The sequence below is a fragment of the Hypanus sabinus genome, chromosome 6 (genome assembly GCF_030144855.1).
Source record: "Hypanus sabinus isolate sHypSab1 chromosome 6, sHypSab1.hap1, whole genome shotgun sequence".
Classification (NCBI taxonomy): domain Eukaryota; kingdom Metazoa; phylum Chordata; class Chondrichthyes; order Myliobatiformes; family Dasyatidae; genus Hypanus; species Hypanus sabinus.
Genome location: NC_082711.1, coordinates 139901517 through 139928516, shown reverse-complemented (window position 1 = coordinate 139928516; position 27000 = coordinate 139901517). Strand labels below are relative to the sequence as shown.

The 27000-nt window shown below is 39.5% G+C and overlaps 1 protein-coding gene across 4 annotated transcripts in view; it reads left to right on the top strand.

Annotated features, from left to right (window-relative positions):
• The window catches only part of pom121 (POM121 transmembrane nucleoporin), a 57989-nt gene extending 31076 nt beyond the window's left edge, over window positions 1-26913 (top strand). For 2 of the 4 annotated variants that reach the window (XM_059973078.1, XM_059973077.1), the window contains exons 12-14: window positions 9365-9403; window positions 14249-14371; window positions 19418-26913. In XM_059973078.1, the coding sequence (XP_059829061.1) occupies window positions 9365-9403; window positions 14249-14371; window positions 19418-19512 (257 nt within the window). In that variant the 3' untranslated portion in view covers window positions 19513-26913. The remainder of the gene's footprint in view (window positions 1-9364; window positions 9404-14248; window positions 14372-19417) is intronic. The other 2 variants (XM_059973079.1, XM_059973080.1) reach the window with 2 other exon arrangements.
• The last annotated feature ends 87 nt before the right edge of the window (window positions 26914-27000 follow it).

The window sequence follows — 27000 nt, the reverse complement described above, 5'->3', positions numbered from 1 at the left end:
GTGAGTTGTTTTGCACGGGTGTAATAATCCCTCTTGAGGGGTGTTCCCATAAACCAGAGACTTTGAAACTGAAAGAAAGAAAATTTGCTTTATTTGTTGTCTGCCATCGAAACCCAGTGAAATGCATTGTTTTTATGTCAGCGACCGACTTGGTCTGAGACTTGTGCTCGAAGCAGCCTATAAGTGTTGCCATGCTTCTGGCAGCAACATATTGTAACTTATTGACCCGAACTTGTTCAGCTTTGGAACGTAGGAGGAAAACCCAAAGGAAGCCCACACAGTCACAGGGTGAATGTAAAAATGCCTTATAGACAGCAGTGGGAGTTCAACCCCCAATCAGTGATTACTGGTGCTGTAAAGGGATTACATTCACTGCTAGGCTGCTGTGCTACCCACAGCTGTAGGCTAACTTTTTCCATTTGCTTCCCCTGCTTCAGCTCAATTGGTAGCCTTGGCATTCTACAAGGAATAATGCCTAAGGTATTGCAGATTTTCCTCAGATCCGTTACCATTGGATAGAAAGAAGATCAGAGGTAGTCCCTGGGCACCAAATATTAGGGGTTTGCAAGTGGAAAAGAACTGGAACTGCCATTCAGAGCAGAAGGAATTAGGTGAGGATGGAGCTGTATGATCATTGGGCAGCCAAGGTATCAGGGGCTTGGTCTTGGATGGGATGATTTGGTGTGGATGTGTTCAAGAGAGGATTATGGTATTGTAGAAAAGGAAATTGGAGTGATATTAAGATTATAAGTGGAGTGGGGTTAGATTGAAAATCCTAGCAGTTGATTGGAGTTGAGAGTACTCAGGCCCTCGCCAATGCATGAAGACTTTAAGACTGTAAAATACAAAGCAGAATTAGGCCATTTGGCCAATTGAGTCTGCGTTGCATGCTGATCCAATTTTTCTCTTAGCCCCAATCTCCTGCTTTCTCTCAGTATCCCTTCATGCCCTGACCAGTCAAGAAACTATGAACCTCTGCCTTAAATATACGTGGACTTCACAGCAATCTGAATTGCACAGATTCACCACTTTTGCTAAAGAATTCCTCATCTCCATTCTAAAAGGATGCCCCTCTATTCTGAGGTTGTGTCCTCTGATCTTTTACTCTCCTACCATAGGAAACATTCTCTCCAAATCCACTTTATCAAGGCCTTTCACCATTTGATAGGTTTCAATGAGACCACCTCTCCTCCCGAATTCTAGTGAATATAGGCCCAGAGCCATCAAACACTCTTCATCATTCAATTCTGGAATCATTTTCGTGAACCTCCTTTGAACCCTCTCCAGTTTCAGTGCATCCTTTCTTAGATAAGGAGCCCAAACCTGTTCAGAATACTCCACATGAGGCCTCACCAGTGCTTTATAACATTTCAACATTACATCCTTGCTTTTATACTCTAGTCCTCTTAGAATGAATGCTAACATTGCACTTGCCTCTCTCACCACAGTGGACCTGCAAGTTCACCTTTAGTGAAGTGGATGTTGGGTAGGACTGTGTGTTTTGGATTGCGAATGAAGAAATGGTGTGATTTCTGGATTGAGAGGGTGGGGAGTAGGTGGAGTGATGGAGGTGTGCAGGTGGGTGATGTGATGTAGTCATAAAGTGAGGGCAAAGAGTATGTGTTTGGGCAGACGATTCCCAAAAGGAGATGGATAATTTAGAGTTTAAGGGGTGGAAGTTAGCCAGTTGATTAAGAGGTTGGGAGGAATGTTTACTGATGACATCAGCAGTTGTGGGACAGGATGGTAGTACTCGCCCAGATGAAAGTTAAGTGAGTTATATATCTGATAGTCTACCTTCTGGTGATCCAAATAAGTTAGCCTACTATTGCCAAAGCTCTTGTACTGAATTGCTTGCATCTGAAAAGATGTTTCTCATACTACAGCTAATAAGAGGCCTGTTTCCTCATTTAAATGAACATCCTGTTGAGGCATTCAGAGCAACAGCTGAAAAGAAGCAGTGGGTGTCACCATCAGCTTTGTTGATCTGGAGGAGCACTGTGGAGGCTTTGGTTGACGATGTTGCATCTGGGCCCTTGAAGCCCACCTGACATTAAGGTCTGTGCTTGTCCTAACCTGGCAAGGCCCATTTGAACTGCTGATAAGTATACAATGGCCTGCATGATTGTTTGAATTATTATTGCTGCTTTGGCCTCCTGATGAGAGTTTGCTCCTGTTAGAAAAAACGTGCATACACCCAGTGGCTGCTTTATTTAGAACAGGAGTGGAACCTGTTGTAGTCTTCTGCTATAGCCCATCCACTTCAAGGTTTGATGTATTGTGCATACAGGAGATGCTCTTCTGCACATCAGTATTGTAGTACGTGGTTATTTGAGTCATTGTTGCCTTTCTGTCAGTTTGAACCACACTAGCCATTCTCCTCTGACCTCACTAACAAAGCATTTTCATCCACAGAACTGTGACTCATAGGTTGTTATTTTTTGATTTTCAAACCATTGTCTATAAAGTCTTCAGGGGTTCCCAACCTGGGCTTGCTTAATAGTATTTTCTGTGGCACTAAAAGGTTTGGGAGCCCCTTCTCTGGAGGGTGTTGTGTGTGAAAATCCCAGCAGATCAGCAATTTCTGAGATACTCAAGCTACCCCGTCTGGCACCAACTATCACTGCACCATCATAGTAACCGACATCACATTTCTTCCCTAGTTTGATGATTGGTCTGAATGGCAACTGAACCTCTTGACCATATCTGTATACATTGAGTTGCTGCTACATGATTGCCTGATTAGATATTTGCATTAATGAGCAGGTGTACAGGTGTACCTAATAAAGTGGCCATTGAGTATATGTCACCTCGAGGGATTTTTGTCTCCTTTACATTCAGTATTGTACTACAATCACAGGAGGCAGTGTATGACTCTTCAGGGGTTTGCTGCTGCCAGGATCTTGTGCTGTGCAGTTTGGTTTGGTACCTGCTTGTCCACAGTTCATCTAGCTTAATGCTGCCCCTTTTCATTGAAAGAGCTTGTAGAAAACTCCATTAAGGTAATGCTGAAACAGACCTCATCCCTCAGGTCAAGTCCTGTTTCAGTGTTTCTTTGGGTCTCATAGCCAGGGTAGTATTTTACACATCCTGCCAAAAGAATGATAGAATACTGTTCAAAGCCTCTGTACTTGCATTGGTGTGCCAACAACAATTTTAATTTTCTCTGAATTCTCTTAATTCAGTTTTCTGTTCTAACTGGGAAATGACCTGTAAATTCAGGCATTTGAGCATTCCTGTTCAAAATGAATATTCTGTATCTATCTTCACAGAAGAGGACATTTGTTCTTGAAGCTAAATACAGTAGAGCAAAATATTGGTTATTGGGCAGGGTGGTCATTCAACTGGCCACCATAACTTTCCTTTGTATAGATGAGTGGTGGACCTTGTGGGGGGGGAAGGAATCTGATGAGAATGTGGGAAGAAAAATATTGGGAGTTATGTAATGTGCGAATGGATAGCTGATGGTCAGCATAGACTCAATGCTTGTTTTTCTGTGTTGTATTTCTCTACGACACTTTTAAGGGTTCCACTAGTTCTAAAGCTGAATGGGATAAACCAAGGAATTATGGCCACTGAGCATATCAGCAGTGGTGGGAGAGTTGGAAATGGTCCTAACAATGCTAATGTGTTCAAAAATTATCGTGATCAGCAGAGCAGCAACCCATGAGGTCTGAAGAAGTTGGCAAGTTAGACTGAAAATCTGCCTGTGGTAGAAAGTTTTTTTTTAAAAAAAGTTATAATTGAAAGGGTTTATGCATGGTGTATACAATTTTTCCTATGTTAAATATCATGTTTTTATCACAAGGCATTTGAAATGTTGCCAGGATTGGAAAATCTTAAGGAAAGAAATTGTCTCTGTCAGGAGGATCTAATCAGGTGCATCATTTAGAGGTCTTGTGGAGAAAATAGAAGTGCCTGTTTCTCTGGGTCATAAATTTAAAGTAATTAATTGAAAGATTTGAGGAAAATCTTTAAGGGTATTAGGAGCCCCTAGCTGGTTTTTTGAAAGGTGGATGAAATTTGAAATCCAAAGTACAATTTGAACAAGCAGTTGAAGTGCTGCAACCTACATAACTATTGGCATTGTTCATTGGAAGGCTGAACATTCTCCTTTTTATACATTTCTGTTCCAGATTGTAACAAGGCTTCTGCCTGTGAAAGGGCCTTTCTAAATTTAGTTTCTATTAACCTAAAAATATCAGCCTTTTCTTGGTCTTTCTGGGTTACTTTCTCATTTGTTTTGAAGAGTTCTGTAGCTCTTTGTGAGGCCTTTTGCTTTCAGCATATAAAGATTCAGAAATTAGGACTTGGGTTTAAAGAAAACCTGCTGGAATTCTTGTCTACAAGAAATCTGCTATGTTTATCCTTTTGAATAAGACAAACCTGAAACTTTTTTTTCCTACAGACTGATTTTGTCAAGTAGACTTTCTATTTTTGTTAATCTTGTAATTATTAGTGTCACTGAATTCTCCTTGGAAAAGCCAAGTGAAGATGTCAGAAGCAAATAGTTTATTTTTCCCCATCCCCTCTATATGCAAATAACCAGGAGTGTTTTCAATGCTTTTGTACCTTTGGAAGTTTCAGTTGAAAACCCAGTGGTTGTTATGGAAGCCCCTTTACCAAGAGGTGTTTTGATTAATTATGGTCCCTGTTGCAGCTTCAATTTAAATCTCAGGTTAGGCACTGGTGTCTTGAGATTTTGTGCTCTGTATAAGTAAAGTCTGTAGTAGGTCATTACTTGTATTTAGTTCAATATTGTCAATTCTAGTATTGAATTTGACAATTTTACTAGTTCAAAGATTTTCATGTAATTTGCGGAATTTTGTGATAACTTTTGTAGAAAAAAACTGCAGAACATTTTGTCATAACAAAAATGACAGTTCTTGTGGTTTTGTCGTTATTCAGTCTTTAGTAATAGTATTCTGGTAATTGAGCTGAATTTCTACACAGTTAAAGATGGATGAAGGCTCCATCCAATATCCTGATATCTGTTGGCTAAGAACTGTACCCAGACTTCACTGTCACATTGTTATCTCTTTCCAAGAACAAAACTAGAAAATTCAGCCAGCCTTTTAGTGATGAAGGAACTGTGATTTTATTAGTGAGGGAAATGCAAATGCTGAATTATGGCAACATACCTTTATAGAATGGAAGACATTTTTGGGAGTCCAGTCTCTCAAGTTTCAGAGGGTGGTACTGTAAAGCTTTCCAGTGTAATTGAAGCCAAAAATCTTTAAATTTCATTTCAATCACAGCAGTCTTAAATAAACAATTCTAATCCAATACATTTGTTAAATACTTGAAAATTGCCAGATGGAGGGAAATAGCAGAATTAGGACTAATTGAATAGCTGACTTGAAGATCTATTGCAGGTTGAATGATCTTCTCTATTGTTCTGATTTTAGGATGATGGAAATAAAATTTCAAAGTATATCAATAGCATCACATTCGTTCATCTGGAGCAGCATGGTTTTTTTTGGAAAGCTGTTAATGTGGAGATATTACAAATGAAAACAAAGATTTCCAATAAAATAATGTGCAGTGGATTCCAGTTAATTGGAATATCAATGAATCGGGGCAGCTGCTTATTTGGGATAACTCTTTAAAGATAAAAGCTAAAAAAAAATAGTTGGGATCCTGTTCACTTATTTGGGACCTTGTGCCACTTAATTGGGTTAGCAGATAGTTGCAGAACAGTTTCTAACTAATGTCAGTCGCATGCTCTTTGTGTGGCTGTTAGACACTGTGCAAGCAGTTTTTAAATAGTATCAGATGTTTGTATTTGTCTTCAAAATGCATTGCTTTTTGTCACTGATATTTGGCGAATAACAAAAAGAAGACAGTTAAGAGCTGTTTTGCTCACCGTGGTTTCAAGTATTTAGGCTTGGTGATGCTAGAAATGGCCAGGGGTGAAAATGAAACTATTTCACTACTTCAAGTTAGGATCTCGAAGAATTTGAAGGTAACGACAGTCATTTTGAATGTTACAATGAAGAAGAAGATTGATAACATTTAATGAAGGCAGTCCATTATCTGCACTGGGTGTCTATGCTGATTTTGTTCATGTACTGTCAATCAAAAGAGTGCTACAGCATACACTGGATGAATTCCAACGAAATTTTGTATTTTTTGTAGTATTGTGTTATTAATGGTGTTCTAATTTGCTCTGTATTTCATTTAAATACATAATTTGTTACTTGGTTAAATGGTAGTTTGTCTTTTTTTATACCTTTTTAACTGCTTCCATGAAGCTTCAGCCGATTGGGCAGCTACTTAATTGGGCTGAAATGTACTGGCCATTATGTGTCCAATTGGAATGCTTTGAATAAAATTACAGTGGACGAGAAGGCTAGCATGTTAGCTATCCCATAGAGATTAATATTGAATTGGGAATATTTACATATCTAAAGAAAATATAAACAAAATAAGAGAAAATAAAGCACTAAGGGATCAGATAATTTTCAATCCAGAATCTTTAAGTCAATTTAAATCCTCTCATTCTTATTTAAAGCAAAATATTCTACTTCCACAGCAAAATTAGGCCAATTGGCCTACCCGTCAAGCCTGCTCCTCCATTCTGTCATAGCTGATTTAATGTCCCTCTCAACCCCATCTTCCTACTTTTTGCCTGTAATCTTTGATGTCCTTACTAATCAACAAGCTATCAACCTCTGTTTTAAATATATCGATGACTTGGTCCCCACACTAGTCTGTGAATTCCACAGATTCATCACCCTCTGGCTAAAGAAATTCCATCTTATCTCTGTTCTAAGAAGACATTCTTCTTTTCTGTTGTTGTACACTCTGTTCATAGACTCTCCCACTCTGGAAAAAATCCTCTCCACATCCTCTTTATCTAAGCCATTCAATAGGTTTAAATGAGATTCTGAGCCACCCCCCTCCCCCCACCCCGGTCTTCTAAACTCCAGTGAGTACAGGCCCAGATTTAGCAAACACTCATGCATTCTGTTCCTGATATCATTCTCATGAGCCTCCAATCTTTAGTAATAGTATTCTGGTAATTGAGCTGAATTTCTACACAGTTAAAGATGGATGAAGGCTCCATCCAATATCCTGATATCTGTTGGCTAAGAACTGTACCCAGACTTCACTGTCACATTGTTATCTCTTTCCAAGAACAAAACTAGAAAATTCAGCCAGCCTTTTAGTGACGAAGGAACTGTGATTTTATTAGTGAGGGAAATGCAAATGCTGAATTATGGCAACATACCTTTATAGAATGGAAGACATTTTTGGGAGTTCAGTCTCTCAAGTTTCAGAGGGTGGTACTGTAAAGCTTTCCAGTGTAATTGAAGCCAAAAATCTTTAAATTTCATTTCAATCACAGCAGTCTTAAATAAACAATTCTAATCCAATACATTTGTTAAATACTTGAAAATTGCCAGATGCAGGGAAATCCCTCCATCTCCAATGTCAGCATATTCTCAGATAAAGGGCCCAAAGCTGGTCACAATATTCCAAGTGCAATCTGACGAATGCCTTATAAAGCATCAGTATTGCATCTTTGCATCCTTCTAGTCCTTTTGAAATGTCTGCAAACATTGCATTTGCCTTCCTTATCGCTGATTTGCAAGTTAGCCTGTAGTTTTGCCAATTAAACCGTCCAAAGAGTGAAGTACCTATGTTCCTTTGATTTTTGAATTTTCTCGCTCCTTGGGAAAATAATCTGTGCCTTTATTCCCTCCACCAAAGTGCATGACTATGCACTTCACTACACTATATTCCATCTGCCACTTTGCCCATTGTCCCAATCTGTCTTAAGTTCTTCTGCAGACTCCTTGCTACCTCAATACTACTTGCCCCTCCACCTATCTTCCTATTGTCCGCAAACTCTCAATTCCATCATCCAAATCATTGACATATACCGTGAAAAGAAGCAGTACCAACAGTGAACAGTAGTCAGCGGCAGCCAACCAGAAATGGCTCTCCTTGTCTCCTGCCAGTCCGCCAATCTTCTATCCAGAGAGTCGTAGGAAAGTACAGCACAGAAACAGGCCCTTTGGCCCATCTAGTCCATGCCAGACCATTTATACTCCATGATAGTATCTTTTCTATAATACCACTGGTTTTTATATTTAGCAGCCATATGTGCAACACATTGTCAAAAGCCTTGTGAAAATACAAATATTTCCTCAAAGACTTCCAATAGGTTGTTAGACAGGTTGCTAACTCCACTTCAGTACAGTTGTATCATTGACCTAATTCTTCATGCATAAACTGAATAGAGAGGGCTGAGATTTTTAATAGCTTTACAGTCAGTTTAGCTCTCAATAAATGTTAGCACACAGCATCTCCAGAGATCACTGAATACCAATGAAATTTTTGCTTTTATCTTATTTGTTGAGATACAGCGCCGGATAGGCTCCTCCGGCTCTTCCAACCATGCTGCCCAGCAATTCCCTGATTTAACCCTAGACGAATCAATGGACATACCAACCGGTGCATCTTTGTACTATGAGAGGAAACCCACATGGGCACGGGGGAGAATGTACAAACTCTTTACAGGCAACAGGGGGAAATTGAACTCTGTAAAGCATTGTGCTGACCACTATACTACCATCACTTTGTCTTGTTTTGTCCACCGATTTTGCCAAGTCTATGTGAATTAGGCAGGGGAATTACATTAACAAGTCATAATCAACAAAAATGACCCAAAACAGTTGACTTGCTGGCACTTGCACATTAAGGAAGGTGTAAAAGAGGTCCACCGGGGTGCTATCTGGGCATGGAGCATTTGTGCTACGAGGATAGGCTGGGTTTGTTTTTATTGGAGTAAAAGTGGTTCATCGGAGACATGATAAAAGGTATTAAAAATTATGTGATGTGCAGATAGGGTAAATAGCATAAAATGTTACTGCATGGCAGGGGTGTCTTCAGACCAGGATATAGGTTGACGGTGAGGAGTAAGATGCTGGGATGAGGGGCGTGCAAGTGGATGGACTAAAATAAAAGTTTTTTCATCCAAAGGTAGATAATGAACTAAATGTACAGAAATGGGACTAGTGTAGAAAGGCCCAGTAGATGGGTACCTACTTCTGTACTGACTGTATAAATATCTGGAATAGTCATAATCACATTTGCACACAAAACAGCCACACCAAGCCAACTTTACTTGTTCCTCTTAAAGGCTGGATCACTTCATAGTTAGCTGTAAGGTTGCACTCTAATATTATCTATTATAATCCAGCACCACTATAGAAAGTTATGACTGAGCTATTACATTTGTGTTGAGATAATTGAGTCTTCCTCAAAAGCTGTGAATATGATGAAATGTAAGTGAATTTTTCATTTTAACCAAAGTACATTGTTGCTTGTGACAGTCACCATTTTGTTTCATTAGGGTTCAATTTTGGAACTCCCAGTTTGAATTTTGAGACTGGTAAGTTCACGCAATACTGTAGTGTCTGTAAGCTTTGGCTGCTCATGATTAGTTGCTTTCTAGCAATGGGAGGCGTGCAAGCAAAAATCAATATGCTTTGGAAGATCATTTTGACATTTTTCTAACACCTCTGCTTCTCGCTGCAGCAAAACAAGTTGCTTAATAAATACGGCATAAACGTTTTTCTGTCAAAATAGATGTTGCTATTCATTTTAGCTACTGCTTCGGCAGTTGCTTTTCTCTTAACACAGGTTGCAGGTTCATCTTTGCAGCTGTGCACTAATCCAAGTGGCAGGATTAGTTGAATATGTAACAATAAAAATACTTACTTTATAATTATCATTTTGGATATTAATATATGGCAAAATATTGTCCACAGTAGTACATTGTTGTATTTAGATTTCCTTGAGAGAGTTGTTAGTCAATTCCTTCTAAATATGTCACATGTAAGCACGGACACAGGTAAGAAGTGGAAAGGCTAACTTATAGGGTTCCATTCCATTTTCAGCTGCTTATAGCGAGGCAGGCAGGGGAATGGTGTAAGATTGGAATACTTTTTTCAATTTCAAGCAACTATTCAGTGCCTGCATGCGGTGGGATTAACATGATATTCAGGAAAGGTGTGGTAAATGTTGCACACTGGATGTGTTTTTTTGTTTATCGCACCATTCTCTGTAAACTCTAGAGGCTGTTGTGCATTAAAGTTCCAGGAGATCAGCAGTGGCCGAGATACTCAAACCACCCCATCTGGCACTGTAATCATTCTAAGGACAGAGTCACTTGGATCACATTTCTTTCCCATTCTCATATTTGATCTGAACAACTGAACCTCTTGACTATGTCTGTATGCTTTTATTCATTAAGTTGCTGATTAAATACTTAGATTAAGTAACAGGGGTATAGGTGTACCTAATAAAGTGGCTACTGAGTGTATGTTCTCACCAGACACTGGATATCACACTGGGACTTCCCAAGACCACCCATCATCTACAGAACTTAGAAGGAATGTAATAGCCTGGGTAAATGCAAATTTATCAAAATACAAAGGTGCTTAAGACCAAAACAAAGCAAACTATGTCTTGATGAAGGATGAGATGAGTCGATGATGAAGGGCCCTGCTCAGAAATGCCGACTGTTTATTCTTCTCCATAGATGCTGTATGACATGCTGAGTTTGTCTGGCACTGTGATTAGCCCTTACAGTCATCATGTCAACCACTTACTCCCTCCATTGTAAGTGCATCCTGGCTACACTGCACAAAATTATCTTTTTTTAAAAAGCTCTGCATTTACCACTCATCGAGACTAACAGTAGCATAGCATTTAGTGTAGCGCTGTTACAGCTTAGGGTGTCCGAATCCAGTTCTGGTACCATTCAGTAAGAAGTCTCTGTATGTTTTCCTTGTGGAATACGTGTTTTATTTTCCCAGATCCTCCAGTTTCGTCACATAGCCCAAAAATGTACCAGGTAGGTAAAATGGGTCATTGTAAATTGTCCCATGATTAGGTCAGATTTAATCGAGTTTGTCAGGGGTTGCTGGGGTAGTGTGGCTATAATTGCAATGAATATTCCCGAAACTTCTTCCAAGAGCATCATCGATAACATACACAATAAAATGCTATCATTTGAGTATTTCTCTTTAGAAATGTATATCACCATGACTTAATGCATTATTTACATTGACTTTAGACCTTGGAACTCCTTGTCAAATTGCATTCTGGATAGCATGCACCAAATAGACTGAAGACAGCTCACCAGCACTTAAAGGGAATAGGGGAGGCAGTACCTGCACCCTACAATTTAATTCATTCCTGTAGTAGCCATTATGGGGGTATCATCACTACAGTGAATTATGAGCAAAGGTTATGGAAACTAAGGTTGTAATCCCTGGAATTCAGAAAGCTTATAACTGATTTGATTTAAGTTTTCAAGATATTAAAGAGAACTGAAAGCAGTGATACAGTATTTACAGTATCTAGCTTTAGGGAGTGTGACAAACAAAGTAGCCAGACCTTTCAGAGTTGCTGGTAGGTAATTGCCTGGAATGTACCACAAATAGCAAGACATCAGGTTAGTTGTTCAGTTTGGATGTTGAGATGTTATAGTAATTCAATTTTGAGAAAAATTGGGCATCATTAAATATAAAATTGCAGATTAACTATGATCAAACTGAATGTCAGGTTTGAAATGATAAGTAACAGCATCTACCTTAATGCAACAATCTTCTACAGTTAAGGCTTTGCACCAAGGAATTTCTAAAATATACAGTGTATTAATTACTGAACTGTTGATCTCAGATTAACAATGTGAGAATAGAAACTGGGAAAGACTCATGTCCTTGCTTCGGTTAGTGGACTGTGCTTTCTCAACTGATTTGAGTATAGTTTGGTCTGTGTTCCGTCTCTCCGTTTGTCACTGATAGAGTGGGTTATAAAGGTAGAAAATTTCTTTCACTGTTTTCTCTGGGTTCTGTTATCAGCCAGCAGAGCTTTCTCTTTCCATTTTTTGATATCCTCCAGTCAGTAACCAGCAGTCCTGAGTGGCGGTTGTTGTCTGTGACTATGTCTGCTATCTTTGTACATTGCTTGTGGTTGTCCTGCAGCCTAGTATTCATGCTATGGCCGAACTCAGAATCGGGTTGAATATCACTGGCATGTGCCATGAAGTTGGTTGTTTTGCAGCAGCAATATATGAAAAACAATAAATTGTGATACAGGTTTCCCCATTATTGGAAGGTAGAGCATTCCTATGAAATGGTTCGCAAGCCGGAATGTCGTAAAGTGAAGAAGCAATTACCATTTATTTATATGGGGAAAATTTGTGAGCGTTCGCAGACCCAAAAAATAACCTACCAAATCATGCCAAATAACACATAACCTAAAATAACAGTAATGTAGTAAAAGCAGGAATGATCTGATAAATACACAGCCTATATAATGTAGAATACTTTTCTACAATTATTGCAGCACTGTCCACCGCAACGAAAATTTCACGCAAGTGCTCTCAGCAGCAAAAACACACGGCGCAAGCGCTCCTGGCAGAAGCACTTCTTCCAGTAACCTTTAAGCTATGAAGCTACCAAATAACACACAGCCTATATAAAGTAGAAATAATGTATGCCCAGTGTAATTTCACTTACCGGAATCAAGAAGACAGTGAGCACGTTGATGATGGTGTGTTGGGATGAGTCGTCGAAGGTTGGGGTGGTGGGAGGTAGAGGAGACTGGGGTATCATCTCATCGTCATCTGTTTCCATCAGTGCAGGCCGGTCACCTTCTATGTCTGCCTGCCTCAATGTCGACGGTTGAGTTTCATCGTCTGCTGTGGCTGATGTGGAAGGCTTGAAAAACGACAGTATGCTTGACTGCTTAGCCTCGTGCATTTTTCTATCATATAGTTCTTTGTAAGCACTCAAACCATTCTGCAAACCTGCCCTAAACCTACGTACCCTTTCAAAATTAAAGTCATACTTTTCTGCAGTCATTGCAGCATTGTCAATCGCAGCGAAAATCTCACGCAATTGCTTCACGTTCAGTTCCTGAACATCTTCACTTTCAGGCCATTCACTACTGCGTTTGGTTTCAATTGTTATCCTTTCCTCTTCATCAGCTCTTCATCTGTCAGTTCTTGGTCATGAGATGCCAAAACCTCTTCAACATCATCTTCATCAACTTCCACAAACCCTTAGCCAAACTCACTATATCCTTATTTCATTCACCATAATTGAAACGCTTTATTATGTCTAGTTTTACGCTAAGTGTAACACCATTACGCGCTCTTTTAGGCTTTTTCGATACCTTAGAACTCATCTTGCTAACGGATGCACAAAATAAATCAACATAAAGCACAGATGCTCACAGGCACGTGTTTAAGCAATGCCGGCTAGAATGCAGTTCCGGGGAAGTAGCTTGGCTGCTCAGCACGCGCTGCCTTTTTTCGTAGCAGTGAAACCACCTTCTGTTAGTGAAAACAGGTAACTATTGTAGGTCTTTTGTAACAGCGAGTTGACGTAAAGCAAATGTTCGAAAAACAGGGGACACCTGTAAATGGGTAGTTCATAAAGTGAGGGGGAAAAATGGGATTAAATCTGATGGTAGAGGGGAAAGAGCTGTTCCTGAAACATAGTGTGTGTCTTCAGATTCCTGTATCTCCATCCTGATGGTAGCAGTGAAACCAGGGCATGCCCTGGATGATGGATGTCGTCTTTCTGAAGCATCACTTTGTGAAGTGTTATTTATGTTTGTGCAGCCTCTCTGAATTTTGTCTGTCTCAGCAAATAAAGGAAAATATTTTCTGATTCTGGGTTTTGACTGAAAGTGCTGACAATTCCTTACTTTCCATAGATGCTGCTGACCTGCTGACTTCCTCCAGCAGATTGTGCAATTAAAAAACACTCTGTCTACCTTTTAAACCATATTATTGATCTCTCGAGCTACCTACAAAAAGCTGTGAATTTATTGTCCAATATACTTTCATTTGCTGTATATATTTTGTCTTCTCTCAAGTTTAAAAATTTCACTCTTCAGTTGCAAATAGGTGTGTCTTCAGTCTGCAATGAGGAATTTGTTACTGGTTATGAATTTTTGGAATTGCCCATTGCAAAAGGAGATGGTTAGAATTTTTGACGAGTGATTCATGAAATCATCAGGAAAGTTACTTCAAATGATTTGAAGAAGGATATAAACCGCTGGAGGATACAGCGGGATTTAGTGGGACTGTAAAATTGAAAATTTACAACTGCAATTTTGCAAACTGTTTCACAAAATCCAAGATATTTTAGTACTAGCTACTATTTCTGCACAAATGGGTGTTTAACCACTGAACCCATTTTTGTTGTTCTTCCAGGAACAACTGCACCTGGATTTGGACAGGGTACTCCAAGTGCAAGCTTTTCCTTTGGGGCCACTAATACTCCAGCAGCAAACTTTGGTAGTCCAGCAACAGGCACAGCAGCAGCACCAGCATTTGGTAAGAAAATCCACCATTTTGTGTGTAAGCGCTGATATTCTACTTGCCTCATCCCCACTACGTGTATTTCTGGTGGCTTTGTGAGGAAACAGACCCTGCAAGAGCTAATAGGATCAGTCTGCTGGATTAGCTGGCTGAGCAAGATTAAGCACTTGTCAAATGATTAGGGTTAAGCAACAGTGAAGATTAAAAACTGGAATCCAAGGCACAGAAATCAATTCTGAATGTATCTGGCCTGTGCGGTTTGACTGAATCTCATTTTCTGCTTGTCTAGTGGGCCCATGGTTATTTTTTTATACCTTGGAGAATGCTACAGTGGTGTTTATCAGCTAAAGTAATAAATCTAATAATCTTTTCTCTGCACAATTGAGCTTTGTAGATGGTTATCTAACAACAATAACATGAAAGGAATGGTTTCACCTTTGCATATTTCCAGGAATGCTCTAAATTAGGGGGATTAGAAATACTTCAATTAATCGAGGGTGTGGGTGACAATTACCAACTGCTTCTAGTTCTCCTGCAAAAGATCAGAATTAGGTTTATTATTGTCATGATGTGAAAATGATTTTGTGCAGCAATTTGGTATGAAGGCAGAAAATTATGATAAGTTACAAAATTCCAAAAATAATCAAGAATTTATTATCAAAGTATGTAAACAGTATTGTGCAATTCTTAGATATAAATGTCTATATATCTTTTCTAGGGCACCTAAGACTTGCACAGTACTGTAGTAATTTTGTGTATTACATTGTACTGCTTCTGCAAAAAAATAAGAATTTCATGACATTTGTGAGTGATGATAATAAACCTGTTTCTTAAATGGGTCTCTATTATGGTCTGATTGAGAATGGCACAGAGACTGGGAAATCGTGGTTGGGTAAAGAGGGAGGGTATGGGAAGCACCAGAGAGACGTTCTGTAATCAATAAACCAATTGTTTGGAATCGAATGAGCTTGTCTGGTATCTCAGGGCTGAGTGTGTCTTCATCTGTGCCACACTCCTACTCTGCCACACGGCCAACACCGCTCCTACAGTACTCCACCTTCATCATTCCCAATATACATTGCTCCTGTCAGATTTACCAACTTGGTCTCTAATCCATGTTGACAAATGCAGTACTATGCAAATGTCTTGCAATAGGTGCCTATACTTTTGCACAGTACTGTATATTACCATATATACAGAGCAGATTTACAAGGATGTTGCCTGGATTGGGGAGCATGCCTTATGAGAATAGGTTGAGTGAACTCGGCCTTTTCTCCTCAGAGTGTCGGAGGATGAGAGGTGACCTGATACAAGTGTATAAAATGATGAGAGGCATTGATCATGTCAGAAGCTTTTTCCCAGGGCTGAAATGGTTGCCACAAGAGGACACAGGATTAAGGTGCTGGGGAGTAGGTGCAGAGGGGATGTTAGGGGTAAGTTTTTACTCAGAGTGATGAGTGTGTGGAATGGGCTGCCAGCAACAGTGGTGGAGGCAGATACGATAGGGTCTTTTAAGAGACTTTTGGATAGTTACATGGAGCTTAGAAAGATAGAGAGCTATGGGGAAGTCTAGTAATTTCTAAGGTAGAGACATGTTTGGCACAACATTATGGGCCAAAGGGCCTGTATTGTGCTATGTTTCTATATGAAACACTTAGATTTGTGGTCTTGTCGGCATTCACAATAGAACAAAGAGGGTGGCTTGGCAGTTACTGCAATGCTATTATAGTTTGGGGTGTTCTGGAGTTCAGAGTTCAATTCTGCTGCTGTCTGTAGGGGTTTCTTGGTGTGCTCTGTGTGTGAATGCATATGTGTGTATGTATGTGAGTGTATGCAAGTGTATATTTGTATGCACGTGTATATATGTGCATATGTACTTGTGAATGTCTGTGAGCGTGTGTATGTATGCGTGTGTGTGGTGGTCTGTGCATATATTTGTGTGTTTGGGTGGGACACAACATGGGTGGGATTTAAATTTATATTCACAATTTATATTATTCACGATGTTTGATACCTATCTACCATGCTGCTTTATTCCTTTAGAAATCAAAGCCTGATGAAACAAAAGTCCTTGGAAAGTTACTACTTATTCAAGGAGCACATTCCTCACATGGGATATATTTAGGGACAGTGAGACTTAAATGGTCAGAAGACAATGGTGCTCATTAATTAATCAGTATGCTAAGAATCTAAAACCCACGGTCTTAAGGGGGGAGAAAAAGAGGATAAACCAGGCAAGTGTCATTTGGAGTTCTGGTGCTGCTGTTGGCCTTTAACAGACAAATAAAATAAATTTGGAAGGCTTTTACATGGCAGTGACTGTTACCTGAATTTGATGTGCTATGGCGATTCATAGGTAAATTGCTGCTGTTGTGAAAAAAGAATCTAGGAACTTATTCTTGCCATTCAGCAAACCTTGTGCCAGATTTCTTTTCCGAAAAGGAACTGCATGTTGTAAGTGATCATTCTGAATGCCCCTACAGCATTTAGATGAGAGGATTTGTCTTTGCTTGTGATTTTCTCAGAAGAGCTTGTGTATATTGTGTGGCACATATTCCACGCTTATTTGCGTGGAATTTAAAATCTCAGTGCACTATTCTATTTGGATTTTCCCTGTGGGTCAAAAGTTCGAATCCATTTGCCAGCTAAAGTAAAATGGAAATGATCAATTTGTCGAATATGCTTACATAAGGGTTTGTGGCAAAAAAACGTACTTGGTTTGATCATTCATTGCGGATTTATCTCTTTTAGCTTTTTGCTCTTGTTTGAGTTTTCCTAACTATTGTGTTAAGCCATCTTGTATAATGAATAAAAATGTTCTTGTAAGTGGGAGCAAGTAGTATCCAGGAATGAATCTAGTATCTAGAAAGGTGGTACCATAGTAGACTGGCAGATGGACCTCTACCTCATTGAGGCCAAACAGCAGCTCTCTGACACCACCTCTTACTTACTCCTGGAGCAGGACCCCACCAAAAAACATTAAACCATTGTCTCCCATACCATCACTGCCCTTATCAACTCCGGAGACCTTCCATCCTCAGCCAAAAAACTCATAATTCCCACACCCCGCACTGCTTGGTTTTTCCTCCTCTCCAAGATCCACAAGCCTGACTGTCCCGGTTGACCCATAGTTTCAGCCTGCTCCCGCCTCACCGAACTTGTATCTTGACTACCTGGATTCCATTTTGTCACCCGTAGTTCAGTCCCTCCCCACCTACATCCGGGATACATCCCATGCCCTCCACCTCTTCACTAACTTCCAGTTCCCCAGTCCTGACCGCTTCATTTTCACTATGGATGTCCAATCCTTATAACTTCCATTCCCTATCAAGAAGGCCTCAAAGCCCTCCACTACTTTCTTGACAACAGACCTCACCAGTACCCTAACACCACACTACTCTGGTTGGTGGAACTGGTACTCACACTTAATAACTTTTGGTTCTTCCCACTTTCTTCAGACCAAGGGTGTAGCTATGGACACTTGCATGGGCCCCAGCAGTGCCTACCTCTTCGTTGGTTATGTGGAATAGTCTATGCTCCAAATCTATACTGGTACTGCTCCCCAATCGCTACATTGATGACTGCATTACTGCTGCTTCCTGCACCCATGCTGAGCTCATCAATTTCATCAACTTTGCCTCTAACTTCCACCCAGCCCTCAAATTCAATTGGTCCATCTCGGACACTTCTCTCCCCTTTCTCGATCTCTCGGTCTCCATCTCTGGAGACGGACTGTCCACAGACATCTTCTATAATCCACTGACTCTCATAACTACCTTGACTATACCTATTCCCACCCTGCCAAATGCAAAAATGCTATTCCCTATTCCCAGTTTGTTCATCTCCGCCGCATCTGATTCCAGGATGAGGCTTTCCGTTCCAGGATATCTCAAATGTCCTCTTTCTTTAAGGATCGTGGTTTCCCTTCTGCTGTCATCAATGATGCTCTCACCAACATCTCCTCCATTTCCCACACTTCGGTCCTCACCTCATCCTCCCATCACCACAACAGGGACCGAGTTCTCCTTGTCCTCACCTACCACCCCACCAGCCTCCAGATCCAGCATATTATCTTCTGCAACTTCCGCCGCCTTCAACAGGACCCCACCACTAAGCACATCTTTCCCTCTCTCCCCCTCTCCGCTTTCTGCAGGGATCGTTCCCTCCGTGACTGTCTGGTCCACACGTCCCTCCCCACAGATCTCCCACCTGGCACTTATCCCTGCAAGCGTAAGTGCTACACCTGTACCTACACCTCCTCTTTTACCTCCATTCAGGGCCCCAAACAGTCCTTCCAGGTGAGGCAACACTTCACTTGTGAGTCTGTTAGGGTCATTTATTACATCTGGTGCTCCCAGTGTGGCCTCCTCTACATCGGCGAGACCTGATGCAGACTGGGGAATCGCTTCGTCGAGCACCTCCACTCCGTCCGCCACAACAGGCAGGATTTCTCGGTTGCCACCCACTTCAACTCTGCTTCACATTACCATTTGGATATGTCCATACATGGCCTCTACTGCCATGATGAGGCCAAGCTCAGGTTGGAGGAGCAACACCTCATATACCGTTTGGGTAGTCTCCAGCCCCTGGACATGAACATCAAATTCTCCAACTTCCGGTAATTCCCCCCCCCGCCCATTACCCCATCCCAGTTTCACTCTGCCTCCTCCTCCAGCTGCCTATCACCTCTCTCATGATTCTGCCACCTTCTGCTACCCATAGTGCTTTCCCCTTACTGGTTTTTCACCTGGCACCTACCAGCCTTCTTCCTACCCTCCCCCCCCCCACCTTCAGTCCTGATGAAGGGTCTCGGCCCGAAACGTTGACTACTCGTTTCCATGGATGCTGCCCGACCTGATGAGTTCTTCCAGTGTGTTGTATGTGTTGCTTTGACCCCAGCATCTGCAGTGTACTTTGTATCTAGGAATGGTTGAAGTCTGTACTCAAACCAATTTCCATGTGCTCATTGTTACTATAGACAGGGTTATTTTTTAGGTAAATGTGTAAAGGAGTGAGAATTTTCATGTTATTAACAGTTCAACTTCAATTCTGTCTTCTCAGCAGGAACAGCGGCCTTTTCTATAGGAGCTGGATCTCGACCTGCTGGAGGGAGACAGAGATTACTGGCTAGACGACAACATACACGGAAGAGATAGACACTTGGGAATGTGAATAATGCAAAGGAACATGTTGACTATTCTGAAACAATTTCCACTTTTTTACTTTTGTACCCTAAACATTGCCAGTCATGGATGTGCAGGCAACTGACCTCAAAAGATGGGAATATATACTTGAGAAAAATTCTGTTTAAATTTAGGTCTTTTCTGGGCTTGAACTGTCAGAATAAAAGGCTTATGGCTGCTGGAAAAAAGGCTTCTCTGCAACACTGTGAGAAGCTCATTAGACAACAGCAAAGTCCTCGTCTTAAGTTTATAAGCTTTCTTCAAAACCTGCCGTTACAGAATGGTGATCTGAGTTTGGTTCAGGGTACAGCAGTAATGGGTGACACAGTAAGCAACACACATAGCTTTACTACTTGAATCTTTCTACTTTTAAAGGTTGCTGTAAGATGCAATTTGAAAACCTTTCTTGATTGACCCTTTTTATTGTACATATTGCTGCACTCTTCTTTCTTTTGGGGGAAACAAACATTTAAGGGCACAATTCCCAGTAACAGCGCAGTTTTCTGTGGTGTCTTTGTGCCCATATCAAACTGAACTGGAGGCTGATGTTAACTTCTTTCTCTTCATTCTTTTTTCCCCTCTTTTCCTTGATTGCTTTATTATATTTCTGACAAAGAATTCTAAACCTTGCTAAAGCCACCATTTTATTTTTAGGATAAGAAATGTTATGCCTGTTTGAGTTTCTTCTCAATATCTTTTGCTATGCTACCTACCTCTATTTTTCTTCCTGTGAATGAATTTTAAGCCTTTTTAAATCTGTGATTTGGTTATGTAAGGGAAACAAACCAAATTGCTTTCCCTTCTGTACTACTTTCATCCTTCCTCCTCCACAACCCCTCTTTCCTAAAATTGTCAGATTTTTTTTACATACAGTAATTGTTATCAGTGTTTGCTTGTATATCTCATGTTTTTGCTCAGTGAATCGAGTTTGGAGGAAAAATGTCAATGTATGTGTGGCGGCATGTTAGTAATGCCGGATCTGGCTGGTTCATTGGATATATGTTAATCTGACTCTCGCTAATCTGTGATAGTGTTTTGCTATTATAACTGAGTGACACATTAAGCAGTGTTTTCTGGAGAAATGGCAGTCATGCTAGTTTTGGAGGTGGTTCCCATGTACAATGTAGGATTCTTAAAGCAGATTTCAAAAGTATGGTGCTATAATGCTTAAAGAAAAAGTACAAATTACTTCAGCTTATACCAAAACTTTGGCTGGCATTGTTGAGAATTATACATGTATACTGTGTATATTTTAACCTCGACTCAATATTTGCATCTTATTTTGGGTGCAGCTCTGAAATGTGCCTATTTTAATTTTAATTAAAAACAAATTAAATTTCAATGCTTTTTTAAAAAAGTGATTCACCAAACTTTTTGAGTAATCTTTACTATCTTCATATTGCATTAGAAGAAAATAACCAAGCTGGATTATGTTCGATAGTGTTTTCCTTGACTGGTGGAATACATGTAAAAAAAAGTGAAAGAAACATTTTGCTCTTGCCACACTATCTGGTATGAATGGAGCTTTGAAGTCCACCCTAACCACTCTGGAGGTTGTTCTGCAGGTTGTATGCCCAGTTTAAGCTAGGTTATTTAAATCTTCTCTTTTGGATTTTTTTTTGAAAACAGTGTTTTTAGTAAATCTTATTACATATGAACATGGCTTATTAGGAATTTTTGTGTTGGACAACTTGCCACTTAAAGTAATAGAGACCTTCAGGCTCCCAAGTTTTGATGATAAAATTTCAGGATGGACTGGCTTTCAAAAGATGCTACTTGTCCCTGCCCTGTATTCCATAAATGGATCCTGTTTTTTGAGGATATTTTACCAATCTGAAGGAAGAAAACTGAGACAGAGTGGTACTGGTTACCACAATGAGATCTGTCTCATCCTCTTAGCAGATCAATGCCCATATGTGAGCTGAAAATTTTTTAGCATTTGGTTCAAGGCAGAGGAAGGGATAACAAGGGCGTATGCAGTAGAGTGTTCACTTGATGAAAACTTGTAAAACTGAACTGAGGAGTTGCTGTTCCCATGTGAGGGATTTGGATTCCATAGCACCCTCTGTTAATTTTCCTAAGAAAGTGTTTGTCTGACCTGCTTTCTCCCACTCCACCTCCAACCCCCACTTCTGGTATTTCTCATATTTCAGGCAATATCTAATAGGTAGTATTCTTTATGGCTCCACAGGCATGCATCCAATAAGGCCTTGTTTTGGGCAGTTTTTGGAAACAAATGTTAGCCCGCATCATGGGTGGAAATGAGTCACCTTCCTATAGTGAAGGTTGTCTTATTTTCTGGAAGTGCAAATAATTTACGAAATCAAGGGCAACAGTAGATGGAGGATAAATGGTGAAAGGGTTTAGGAGGTGGTTGTCGTAGAAGGCATGAAATTGATATGACCCCTCTTACAACACCCAATCAATGATTGCATATATTACTCCATTAGAATACACTACAATCTAATGATATGTAAATTCATTTTCGGAGAATGTTTGTAATAGTTTCATTGGTGTGGTTTTAAGATAACTCTGCTGGTCCAAGTGACCAAACAGATTAAAGGAATCCTCCTCATTCAGTATAATGGCTGCCATTTTGTGACGTCTGAGTATGAATGTGTGCGGGTGATTGGCAACTTCTAAATTTAGATAAAATTGTTTAAAAAAAAGAACAAAATAAATTTTATTTTTATATTTAAGCAAAAACTGCCTTCTACGTTCCTTCAAGCTTGGTTCATTGAGACTTAATGCTACACTGGTTAAATAGTATGATACTTCTGATAAACAATTGTATGTACAAATTGTTTTTTTAATATGAACTATGAAGTTGGTGTGAGTAAGTTTTGGAAGCAAACCAATGGTGTATGGAAAAGCAGTTGGGATACTGTAATTTTTCTCGCTAGAAGTTGCACATAGGCTGATGTACCATGCCTGTATTTGGCCAAAACAATATAAAATTTGGATGTCATTTAAAAACTTCCTTTAGTTTGCTTAATAGTACTATACTGATATGTTTTGAGAATCAACTATGAAGTTCATAGCAGGTCTATTTCCAGGTTTAATTTTGCCAGAATGACTGATCTGAAACAAGGATACTATCTGATCATATTGCCAGGCTAGTTAAAATGAAAATGAGAAGGATCAATTAGTTTTGCTTTTTGGAATAGGATGAATTGGAATCAGCATGAGGCAAAAGATCTGTCTCTGCTGAGTTAGCAGAACACAGTTGAGTTGGTTGTATGAATGCTTAAATATAGAAACATTCTGTTTCTGATCACTATTCATTGGTATCTACTGGAAATTGAGTAAACACAACTCTTTTGGGGTGTGACACCAAATTGCCAAGTAGCAATTTTATCAGGTTTGTGTTTGAACTGGAAGATGATGAACATTTTAATTTTGGGAAAAAAAAACATTTTCTTTGGTTGTTTTCTTTTGTCAAAAGTCTGGTGGAAATGCAAGAAATGCTGAGTTTATCAATTAACTGTTTTTGTTCAGTTACCCTTACAGTGAAAGGTCTGTGATTGATAATCAACAGAATCTCAAGTAGTGCACTCTGAAATGCACATCTATTTTAAACAAAGTCAAACTGCTCCTTTACAAGACAAAATAGTAATGTATTTTTTATAAACTTGTTTTTGAGATGCAGCTTTCTCCATTGCTTTGCACTTTCTGCTCTGATTTTCTCTTTAGAAATGTACTCCATCATGAGGTCAATTGACCACTCTCTTCCATATGTAGTACCATATTGGAAGTTATTTAGCACAGATCACTAAATGTTTTCAGTTTGAAACTACTCAATTAGTGCATTTAGTAGCAAGTTAAAGGAAGTTGTTAGGGCATTGTTTACAAATCATTCTGTGCTCATGCAGTTTTGGTCCAGTGTTCAGCTGTGAAAATCACATCTCCAATTCATTGCCTGGCATTCCCTTTTTAACTGCTGTGAGGTGGGGGTAGTTGTGAATAAGGCCCAGGGAAGAAAAGTGATCCAAGTTGATCCCTAATTATTTTCACTTGCCCCTTTCTAATGTGTATGTTCGGTATCTATAGGATTACACTCAGCTATGGTCATTTTAAACTAACTGCTGACCAATATCTGGACCATGTGATGCAACATACCAGTGACACAGTCTGTGCAAGACAGCATCATCAGGCAGTCTTTGGGAAAGGAAGCCAGGGAGGAGGAGGAAATTAAGGTCAATTTTTAGGTGTTATTTTATTGTGACATGATACTTGTTACACATTCAAGGGGTGATTGATAAGTCTGTGGTCTAAGGTAGGAGTCAATTTTAAACATAGTCCCCTTCTACATTTACACACTTAGTCCAGCGGTCATGGAGCATGCAGATTCCTTCTTTGTAGAAGTCGGCATCTTGGACCTCCAGAAGTGGTCGACAGCAGGGGTAATTAATAAGTTCGTGGCCTAAGGTAGAAGGGGATGAGTTATACAGCTCTGATTACATGCATGTGCAGTTCAACTCTTGAGTGATTATGCAGAAAGTTTGTAGTTAATAACTCATCTCCTTCTACCTTGGGCCATAAACTTATCAATCACCCCTGCTGTGGACCACCTCTGGAGGTCCAAGACACTGACTTCTACAAAGGGATCTGTGTGCTCCACAACCGCTGGACTAAGTGTGTAAATGTAGGAGGGGACTATGTTGAAAAATAAATTACTAGGTTTTCTAAAATTGACTCCTACCTTAGGGCACAAACTTATCAATCACCCCTCGTAGTGCATTGTCGAATATAACTTCAGAATCTTCTTTCCTCATACATCCAGTTTATTTTTACTTTAAGAACTGTGAATTCAAGAGTTTAGAAACACTGATATCTCAGTTGTCTGGGAGCATCACGTACTCATGGCATTTGGGATTTCTTTCCCCCTTTCCTGCTGTTATAAAGATGTTTTTCAAATTAACATCTGGAATCAGAAATGTGTAAATAGATTTTATTGCTGCTGAATAAATATTAAGTGAAAGATACTACTGACAACTTAGGCACTTGGCAGCATATAATTTCCAAAAATGACGTGGATCACATGGGACTAGTAAATGAAGTTTACTGGAGAGTTTCGATTAATGAAACTTAATACATGCCCATTTCTCTCTTTTTAACTTGATGCTTTTGCACCAACTGGTCTTTGAACAAAAATTGAGCCACTAATCCTTTGCCACAGCAAGGTTAATCAATGATGCTTGGCAACACATTTTAACTTTGAGTATCATGGGGTGATTTGCTTAATTTAGGATGGTCACCACCATTTCACTTCTGACTTTGTTTTCCAGATAATTTTCCAGATTATCTAAATCAGGGATTTTAATCTTTTGTTTTCATTTACATAGCTGAGTGCTCAGGAACCCCCTTGCAGTGTCATTCACAGATTTGGACCTGTTCATTTGCAAATATCTCAAACAGCAAATATTAAAAGGCTTTTATGATTTGGGATTTCTGCAATGCAGTAGTTTTTAATTATTAAGACCACATAGTTCAGTTAAATGCCTTTGCAAATGGTTAGTATTTCTTGGGTATGAGGCTTGCAGCAAACTGTCTTGTGGGCTTCTCTTTAAGTGCATTGATAAATTACTGTTCAGTTAACAGAATTCAAACCTTTTTTTATCATTGAAATTAATGGGCCTGGAAGGGCCCAAAAATAAGTTAGAATCAAGTTTTCATTGTGATGTCTAACATTACAATCTTGTTTTTCTGGCTTTTTGATGGAGTGCTATTTGTTGGACTGACTTAAATTCCAAAAGCAACAAAAAGCACTGATATTAAGGTTTAGTGCTTTAACAATGTAACAAAAATACTGATCTTGCATTTGAAAAGCACAATTCAGAATGGCTTGGCACTGTATTGTATCCAAGGATCTCCTATAGAGAATCAAGTCACTTCCAAGTTGTCTTTAGGACGCCAAGGAGATACCAATGACCTTTCATTCCAAAGCGAATGGTTTTATATAGTGGATCAGAAATTGATGATTTCTGCAGTGTTATGATGGTGTGATTTTTGTCCTGCCATTAGCATTCAATATTCCCGAAAGGCTCCAGTGAAATTTACATTTGCACAGCTCAGTGAAGGTATGCAATGTGGGCTGGGAGTCACCTGAAAATGTATGCGAAACAATCTAACCAAAATTGATTAAAAGGAGGTAGTCCATCCAATATTGGAAACCCATTGTTTTTAATGTGTTCTATTCACTTCATATTCCTCTTAAGCAGATAGATGAACCTGTGACTTCCCGCTTTCCCCTAGTGTACTCTCCATTTGGAAAACATGTCGACAGCCAGTCTTACAGTAGCTCAGTCTCGTGCTGTTTTCCTTTTGGGTGGGGTGGAGAAGAAAGAGTGATGAGGATTTATACACCATTTGTCCACTTGTGATTGCATAAGAAGCTCATGGGTAGCAGCATGTAAATAGCAGTCTATGGTGCTGAATTATTTTTTTAATAAATATTCCTTAGGACTGTCTTAATGTATAGAAACCCCAATTCCACATCAAATTGGTTGTAAGCATCTGTTGTGACACCAGTTACTTAAAGACCTCTTATTCCAGAAGGGTCATTTAGTAATTGGAGTTTTGTCCAATAAACATGCTTCACTAAACTTGTGCCCACATTTGTCTTAAATTATGCTAAACTTAAACATACAGATTACTGGAATATGTTCGGATTTCCTTGTTCTTCAAACATTGTGTTTGCGTCTATCAGGTCACTCGATGGACTCTGGCAGCTAAGGGTCTTTTTTGAGAGGAAGGAAACCATACCTCTGTTTCATGATTTAATGGCCAGTTGAAACAACTGGTATCAGAATTAATTTTATTTTACAAAACAACTTGTAATTGATTGAAAATTGACCAGATGATTTGTATCCCACATCTGTCGAAACACTTGTGTGGTTGAGGAATGGTGTGTCATTAATTACAACAAATTATTTAAACTTCAGTTTGATACCATGTCATCTGAGAATTTCTCAAATGCCTCGGCTTGTCATTTATGTAATAACAAGGCAAGTCTCATGTTTAAATATAAAGTTTTGACCCAAAAGGGCACTTGAAGTAACTACCTATGTAGATGAAGACTGAATATGCAGCAAGAAAAACTTTGATCCCAATGTGTGTGGTGTCTGGTGACTTTGAATGGTAAAATACATGCAAGTGATGAATGTTGATGAGTAACTCATAGAACAAGTGGATGTGGAAATGTTAGTATGCTTTAAAAATATTGTAGATTTCTATCATTGCAACTTTAGCTTGATAGAACTAGTGAGTGAATGTGCAAGTGTAGAGCTGACTGCGAGTGTGCAGAGATCTGATTTTTTTTGCTTATGTCATTAAATTGAGATAGTTTTAAATAAAAAGCTGTGATTATGAAGACTTTTGCTGTAGCACTTCATTCTTACACTGGTTACATTCACACTTTGCCACCTATCATTGGTTTTTAGTACAAGAAAGAAATGGCAT